Genomic DNA, 9,658 nt, shown 5'->3' on the forward strand with positions numbered 1-9,658 from the left:
ATTGAGAAAATCCAAAAAAATAAAAAAATTCAAGAATTCATCATACTCTTTTCTCTAATTGATGTTATTTTGCATTATTTTTAACCTTCACATACAAACTATCTTTCGAGTAAGTCAAGTCAAGTCAACCATTCAAGTTAACTATTTAATAAAACTTTTATAATAGGACATCCCAAGTCAAGTCATGTCAACCCAACCATATAATAAAACTTTTATAATACGACAACTCAAAGTCAAGTCAATCATATTAATTCATGTAACATTTAGAAAAAGAAAAACTTATACAAGGGCACATTTCAAGTCAAGTCAAATTTATCTTGTTAAGTTCAACAAATTCTTCCGCTATATATATATATATATATATATATATATATATATATATATATATATATATATATATATATATATATATAATTCAAATTTCATAATAATAACATACAATTAGATACGATAGGAACACACATATACATTATAGTAAACATCATGATCTTAGGCATATCATTACTAAGATCACAACAACATGCAATTAGTGATACAAATATGCATACACATTAGTACACATCATAGGAACACACCAAAGAAATCATCCAACTTTCACAACAACTATACATGATATGAACAATATTCTCAACACTCAATCACATCACAATAAACATATACAAGTATTCCTGATAGTAAACATAACAATATTCACAACAGTAATGCATAATAGTTCACAACAATAAATATATACACATCATAGTATTCACAACAAAGATATGAACATACATTAATATCACAATAAACATATATATACCAAATTTCATTACAGCAAATAACATATATAACGCTCAAAGAACTTTACCAGACAAGGAAACCATGTAGTACACACAGATCAAACCTTTCAATGGCCAACAAAAGATGCAACGGATGGAAGCGAAGTCCACTTGGTTGATCATATTTCTCGAGTCATCAAATCAGAAAACTTCAATGCATGGAGAGATGCCGGGCTCGGCTGCGCCGATGACTTTTCAAAGATCTGCTTCATCGTCGGGCGAGTTTCTGGGTTGATGTCAACGCAATGGATCGCCAATGTTAAAGCTGCAGCCACTTCATCTGCAACTTGGTCAACCGGAAGTGATACACGCTGGTCTAATATATCTTTCACAAACAGGCTTTGGCCGGAGGAAGATGATAGGGTAGAAATGATATCTCCTGGGTAAGTTCCCACTAGCAACTCGAGTGTGATGACCCCAAAACTATACACATCGCATTTGGTGGTCAGTCTCATTGTATAAGCGAGCTCTACAGAAAAGAAGATCGATGATCAAACTTACTTGATACAGAAGTATGTCCTCTAGTTAGAAAGTTAAGAGTCAAGGCAATAGGCACATTTGCACTTTTACTGAAACAACAATCTACGATTCTAAAATACCATAACATGTCAAGAAATCTTCGTATGGTGTTACAAAATATTAATCAAAATGTTACCTGGTGCCAAGTAACCATGCGTGCCGGCAAGCATGCTCCAGTTTGAGGTATCTGGATTCAGGAGTCGAGAAATGCCGAAGTCAGAAACACAAGCCTTGAATTCTGAATCCAGTAGAATATTGTTGCTGGTTACATCTCGATGAACGATAGGTGGAACACAATCATGATGCATGTAGGAGAGAGCACGAGCCACATCTTTGACAATATTCACCCTCTTCACCCAGTCCAATTCTGCTGCTGCTGCTTCGATTCTGAGGACGGATCCCAAACTTCCTCTCTCCACGTACTCGTACACGAGAAACTTGTGGTGAGGAGAGGAGCAGAATCCGTAAAGCTTGACAATATTGCGATGTCGGATTCGAGTAAGAGTTTCTATCTCATTCTGAAAGGGTTGCTCGTCCACCGTGTTCTCGTGTTCGGACAGGTGAATTTTCTTCACTGCTAGCACCTCTCCACTTGATAATTATGCTCTATAAACACTGCCATATGCACCGGTTCCGATCAAGTACTTCTCATCGAAATCTTCTGTTGCTTCGATGATATCCTTGTATGCAACTTTTCCATCAAAATTCAAAACAGAGAATGTACCCTGTTTGATGGGATTATTGACAGCTTGCACTGTGTGTTTCTTCGTCTTCTGGAATGGCAAAGCAATTCCGACGAACGCAAGCAAGAGAAGTAAGACGACCATAGATGCAACAATAGATAAGAAAATAACTGTGTGATGCTTCCTTCCGTGGTGTTCATTTGCAGTAGATGAAGCACATGGAGGCAAACCTTTGACAACCCCACACAAACCTTTGTTGTGGACAAACCACTCTACTGGAGCTTCCTGGAAATGCTTGTTATCGGGAACTGGACCCTCCAATTCATTGTATGAGACATCGATGATGAACATGCTACGCATATCCCTAAAAGTTGATGGAAGATTACCCGTCAAGCCATTGTGTGATAGATTCAAATTTTGCAACATCAACAATTTACCGAATTGCGTTGGTATGTCCCCTGTCAATGAGTTATGGCTGATGTCGAGTGCGTATTGAAGGCACACCAGATTGCCTATCTCAAAAGGAATGCTTCCGCTGAGGTTGTTGTTGTTAAGCTTCAGCAATTGGAGGTTCATGCAATTTCCTATCTGATATGGTATCGTTCCTGTCAAGCCGTTTCTCGACAGATCAAGAAGTTCAAGGTTGGACATCCTTCCCAGCTCTGCTGGTATCTCTCCAATAAGTTGATTGTTGCTCAGGTTGAAGTTATAAAGATGAGCCAGGTTGCCCAAGCTCCTCGGGATCTCTCCTTGGAAGTAGTTTGAAGAAAGGTCCAGTTCTTCCAGCTTTGATAGCTGTCCAAGTTCTGATGGTACAACTCCGGTGATATTGTTATTTGAGATTCTTAATGACTCCAGATTGTGCCATCTTCCCCAGTCTGATGAGATTGCACCCGACAATCTATTGAAGCTTAAATCCAAATACCAAAGATTGGGATATACCCCAAGGTGTTCAGATACATCCCCGGTCAGTTGATTATGATGCAGACGAACATTCTTGAGGCTCGTACAATTCTTCAATGTTGCGGGAATGGGACCTTGGAAGCTGTTGTTGCCCAGAGAGAGGAACCATAGGGCTCCTCCTTTGCATATCGCTGGAGGCAAATAACCAGAAAAGTTATTATTTCTCAATTGAAAAGTAGCCAGACCTGTAATGTTGTTCATCTCCGGAGGCAAAGGACCAGACAATTGGTTATCGTATAAGCGTAGATCGATGAGGTTCCTTGAGTTACCAAGTGATGGTGGGATTTGGCCCGAGAGCTGGTTAATTTGGAGAGCCAAGGTAGTGAGTTGGTGCAGCTTTCCAATTTCTGGAGGCATAGAACCTGACAATTCATTCATCCAAAGGACAAGGATCTCCAACTTGCTCTGATTTCCCACCGATGAAGGGATGGGACCTGTTAGGCTATTATTAGCGAGCGAGAAGTGCACTAGGTTTATTAGGTTTCCTAGTTCTCTAGGAATGAATCCCGATAATTGATTTTGAGAGAGGTCCAACATGTTGAGGTTTGTCAAGTTTCCTAAACTAGGAGGGATGGAACCGCTGAGTTGGTTTGTCCAGAGAGCAAGGTAGGTCAACTTTCTAAGTCTCCCCAACTCCTCCGGGATGACACCCGAAATATTATTTATTTCTAGTTGCATTTCTGTAAGCCTACTAAGGTTGCTCAGAGACGGAGGTATAGGACCACTTATCTGATTCTCGCTAATATTTAGGAACTGAAGCGCCTTCATGGAACCAATCTCTACAGGAATTCTTCCAGTGAACCTGTTGGCAGTCAGATCAAGAGATACGAGGTTGGAGAGAGCCGAAATGGTAGGGGGAATGTTCCCGTTCAGCTGGTTGTAGCTGAGGTTGAGATTGGCAAGCGATCGGAACGCCGAGAAATTAAGAGCATCGAGTGGCCCTGCTAAGCTCATATTTGGCAGCTGTATCTCGGAGATGACCAAGCGCCCATTGCGTGCGGTGTTGCATGCAACCCCAGTCCAATTGCATGGACTGGAGTCGACGTTCCAGGACGCGAGCAACTGCGGACTTCGGAGTGTGGACTTCCAATGGAGTAGAGCTCTCCCTTGGGACCCCAGCACTGAAGCTGCTCTTACAAGAACAACAAAAGGAGAGAGAAAAACTAGTAGGAGTAGTGTGGTGGAGAGAGAACTTCTGCGTAGTTTACATGCCATGATCGTAATATAGCTTAAGAAAGGATTGCAGAACTTTTTGTCGTGCGTTTGGGCAAAGAGATGAGGGAACTTTTATAGGCGATACTCCCCTGTGAAAATAATGTCTATACATTTACATCCAACAGTTGCTATAGTAGCAATGGAGCGGAGAGAATGTGTGGTGAATTCATGTCGTGTTATGCACGTTGCCTAGAAGGCTTTTACAGGCCTTATCCAATGTTCTTAGAGCGAGACTTAGTTTACGGTGTCAGCAGAAAAGGACAAAAAAGATGAAGCACCAATCGAATAATTGTGGTTGTATAATGTGGAAATATTTGTGTATCTCGAAGGAAAAAAAAGACGAGTGATCGGAAATAGCCATTTCTTTGGTGAATCCAGTCTCTTGTTAGTGCCTATGATCATCGGTTGAAGTCTTCGTTTTGCTGTCGACATTTAATGTTGTGCCACCTCACTGTTGGATGATTGATTTGTGCGCCTGTCCAGAAGAGAAATATTCCAAGAACATTTAATGGTTGATGATTCTATTTCTCTTGAGGTTTGACACCATTGACTTGACCACATCCTATAAGTATACAAATCTTTCAACGAAAAGAATTAGTTTTTCGCCGTACGAATTAAGATGGCTGTTACTTAATTATATTTTATTTATTTGTATTTGTGTGTATATATTATGATTAAATATAATGATAGAACTATCTTAGATAAATTATAAAGATCATTTTAAATTATATTAAAAAAAATTAATATTATTATGATACGAAGCATAATATTGATAATGTATAATCGGTATGATTCATATTGCTAATCATACTTAATATATTATTATTATATTTATTGACTTTTTTTTAAATTTGTATGTGTATAAATTATTTTCAAAATTCAAAATCCAATTAGATAAAATTATTTTTAAATAAATTTTATTTTATTTTAAATTATTTTGTATCTTATCAATTAATGGGCAAAGTGAAAGAATGTTAGATTATATTATCCTATCTAATTTGATAAGATATATTATGGATATAATTATATTCTAATTATGATTATTAACTAATAGAAAGGAAGTCTAATTACGATAAAATTCCTTATGAGATGATCTTGATAGGATATACTCTCCTAATTACTTATCATAACTTTCTCTACTCTCACCTATAAATAGATAAGACATTATAGGAACTATATACATAATATATAGATGATACATAAATGTGTAGATATGTAAAATTATTAAAAAATTATAAATATTTTCTCATTTCCCTATAATCACGTGAACCGGTCAATGAAAAATTACAGATATTTTCTCATATTCCTTTGTCCCTAAATCTATTAATTATAGTGGTCATGTGAAGGATAGAAAGAGAAGAGAAAACACATCTAGTTTTTCTTGCAAATTGATATTGTTATAATTTTCAAATCCGACGATGGTACAATTAAAATCAGATAAAGATTTTTTGAATAATATTCAAAGGTACACATTATAAATTTAGAAATCTATTATTATTTAATTTTAGATTTTGGGATTAAATTTTTTTGTATAATAATAATATTTTATACTTATAAGATCAACATGGCCAAACGTGGTAGAGATTGATGAAGAATGCATTGAGTTAACATAATTAGGTATGATGAATATTGACAAAGAATAATGGAAAACATATTAAACCGATAAGACCAAGCGTGGTGGAAACCAATAGAAAATGATGGAGAATACACTAGGCTAATATGATCAAGCACGTAGACCGACGAAGAACGATAGAGAATGCACCATGTCAATACGAACAAGCGGAGATTGATGGAGACCATGGTAGGCGATACTCGCCCATGAAAAAGTCTTTATATTGGATTTAATGAGCATTACTCGCCGATGAAAACGTCTTTATATTGGATTTAATGAGCATTACTCGCCGTTCACTTTCTTTCCATCTAACAGTTGCGATGTTAGCAATGGGGCGGAGTGGGTGAGTGATTACTTCTATACCGTGTTATGCACGTTGCCAGCTAGCAATCTTCCACACTCCTTGTCCAATATTCTTAGACTAAGACATAGTTTCGGAGTCAAAAAAAAAAAAAAAGCAAAGAAAAGATGGAGCACCAATTGGATAGTTGTGGTTGTTTGTACGTTGCTGTATTAAAAATTAATGTGGATATATTAGTGTTTCTCGACAGAACAAAAAAAGAAAAAGAAAAATCCGAGAGGGCCATTTCTTTGGTGAATTCTCGACAGAAAAAAAAAAAAGAAAAAGAAAAATCCGAGAGAGCCATTTCTTTGATGTGGACATTTAATGTTGTGTCACCTCATCGTTGCCAGAAGACGATGACTCCTACATTTAACGGTTGATGGTTCTATTTCTCTTTAGTCTTCACACCATTCACGTTTATGTGAGAATTAAGAAATGTATATTTTATTATATATTTTCTGTTCACAACTCTATTTATAGGAGGGAATGAAGGGAATCTATGATGGAATATAAAAAACCTTTTGATAGTTTTTATACAAGTCTTTCAAGAGAAAGACGAAGAAAGCGGTAAAAGTCATGACGAAATGAACTAGCTGTTTCAAATTAATTAAAAGTGGGTTGGAATAGAGCCATCTAATTAACTCTTTCATTTAATTATTTAGGAATAGAACGAAACGAAACCCCCCCCCCCCCAAAAAAAAAACTCATTCATTTTAGTTTGATTAAGAAATAACTTGGAACTAATTGTCATAAAAATTCTCTCTTTGAAAAGAGATGTGCCCTATTCATATTTTTCAGAAAAATACTCGAGTACATTATATGCACCGATTTATAGGATGAATCGGTCCGATCCTCGATATATAAGACTGATACTATCGTTGGAGTAATTTTTATTATTTTTATATCTTTACTTAAGTACTATAAGTTTATTTAATAATAATATAACTGATGCTATGAAACTCAAAATCTAATGGTAATCAGTTTATTTATAAAAAATAAAATTTTAATTAGACATTCATATTGATTTAGAAATAAAAATGACTAAGAAGACTTCTATATTAGTTTTTTTGGCAGGGTTGTACTAAGTTCGGATCGGACACTAATGGCTTGGCAAAACAATGGCATTAGAGCTTAGATTTAACCTAAGACTTGACTCTGGCATTATAACAAAGTGAACCCAATTGACGTCAGCTTTAATTTATCAAGTGAATATGAATTCGTCTTGGCAATTAATTGGCTTTGGCATGCATCTTGACGTTGGGATAAGAGAAGATTGAAGGATGTGATGATCCATGTGTGTCGACTCCCCTCCCTTGAAATCAACATAGTCAATTGCGACGACGACGACTACGTCGACGACGACGACGACGACGACGACGACGACGACTACGTCGACGACGACGACGACGACGACGTCGACGACAACGAACCAATAAATAAATAATTATTATTATTATTTGAATCTGGAATCCTGTATAACTTAACTCAATGAGTCAAGGGACTTACCAACGAACGCGAGCAATCGCCCAACTTGGAGGGTAGATCTCTCTCTCTCTCTCTCTCTCTCTGAGTGGAGCTGTTGTTAAAAGAACAAGAAAAGGAGAGAGTTGTCGTAGCGACAGTAAGGTGGTAGAGACACAACATCTGTATCGTTGAGATGCCATTTTTATTGTGGTGATCACAGAGATAAGGAAATTGATAAGTGCTCGATAAAATGTACTCACCTTTCATGCAAATAGTTCCTAACTCGTAGTACTCATCTGCACCCACCTAACAATCTGGCAGATATTACTAATTACATCCATCTTGTGGTGGCAATGCACATAATTGTTTTGTTATTTATACATACAACTTCATCTCGATGAAGATTTCTTAGGTTGATTCGAACCAACCTAAAGGATCGGGTCCGGGTTTGATTACACGAAACTGACCTAATGAGTTGCTTCAAGATTGACAAACCCAAATCTGCAACAACAGCAACATAGATAGAATTTATGGTTCAAGATTATAATTCAAAAGAACTCTACAAGTAGCAGAAACTCAACAAGAAAACACACAGATCAAACCTTTCTGTAAGGCTTTCAGCCTAGCGAAAAGTTGCGGAGCGGTATAACCTCGCAATCTCCGCACGCTTCCCTAAGAGAAAAGCAATGCCAAAACTATACAATTCATTTATCATCCCAAATTTACACAATTGAATAAAAGTCTAACATTCATCTTACATATTCATAATATGCATATCAATATAATAATAAAAAATTAAATACCTTAATAAGTTTTTCCAAGCATATCCACTAATGACTTGCTCCTCGATTTCTAAAATATTCAAGCACAAGGGTACAATAGCTTAGTAAGCACCCATAACTCACGTACCAACAAAACTAATATAAAAGAATAAATCTTTTTATCAAAACTTATAAGTCACTTTTCAATTAGTGCTTGTTTCCAATAAATAACTGCATAGAAAAAAAATTTATATAAAGAAATCATAACATAAGCTAATCAAAACTGAGATTTATATATCGTGCAAATGATATGCTTATAATAGAATAACTTTCAAATAATTTTTTTTTCAAAGTAATATATAAATAGCTAAGGTCATATAATATATATATATATATATATATATATATATATATATATATATATATATATATATATATATATATATATATATATATATATATATATATATCATTTTAGTAACGACAGCTATGGCTATACTATATCCGCTGACAATGTCTAGAATCATATTTAACCCCATGATATAGATAACACATGTTTCCCTATGTCAGGACTTAGAAGAATCTGGTTTCTAACAAATACTAATATTTTACCCCCATTAGTGTGGTTCAGATCATAACCACACCAAACAATCTGACACGTTACAAATCATATGTCAAACTTTTGAATGAATTTTTATAAAACATTTGACAGAAACATATAACATTTTTCAAAAATAATTCCATAATATTTTTTACCATAAAATAATTTGTAGGCCAATACTTATTTCAAATAATATTTGTAAAACAAACATATACATTTTTAATGATTGCAAACATGTATAATAAATATTTTAATATTTTTGAATAATAAAGTATTTCAGAAATCAATAAAAATCACATAATTCAATAATATATATATATATATATATATATATATTTTTTTTTTTTCATTACTTCGAAAATAGATTAGACGGAGTTGTTCGAATACTTATCTAGATCTTGGCCTATAAATCCGACATCAGAGAATCCTTCCTCTTTTCCTATATCATATGAGATATATAAATTAAAATCTTATATGAAATCTTACAATAAATGCATTATTTAATTTATTTTTTCCTTATAATTTTCTCTTTTCTTTCTCCCTTTATTTATTTATTAATTTTAATCTCTCGATCTTGTTCTTCTTCCTATTTGACTTTTCTCTCCTTTGCTTTAACTTTTTTTTTTTTCTATAATTTCTTCTTCCCTTCGTCGCCCACAATCTGTGGTTGAGTGACAGCAAC

The 9,658-nt window shown here is 35.0% G+C and overlaps 1 protein-coding gene across 1 annotated transcript; it reads right to left on the minus strand.

The window, feature by feature from the left end:
- Window positions 1-833: 833 nt before the first annotated feature.
- Window positions 834-4,218, minus strand: LOC103988540 (MDIS1-interacting receptor like kinase 2-like). Its single transcript, XM_065180991.1, has 2 exons — window positions 1,471-4,218; window positions 834-1,284 (listed from the first exon to the last, which is right to left on the minus strand). The coding sequence occupies exon 1, from the start codon at window positions 4,193-4,195 to the stop codon at window positions 1,934-1,936; it is 2,262 nt and encodes a 753-aa protein (XP_065037063.1). The 5' UTR covers window positions 4,196-4,218; the 3' UTR covers window positions 834-1,284; window positions 1,471-1,933.
- Between the last annotated feature and the right edge of the window lie 5,440 nt (window positions 4,219-9,658).

Source organism: Musa acuminata, chromosome BXJ1-4 (assembly GCF_036884655.1).
Source record: "Musa acuminata AAA Group cultivar baxijiao chromosome BXJ1-4, Cavendish_Baxijiao_AAA, whole genome shotgun sequence".
In the NCBI taxonomy this organism is placed as follows: Eukaryota; Viridiplantae; Streptophyta; class Magnoliopsida; order Zingiberales; family Musaceae; genus Musa; species Musa acuminata.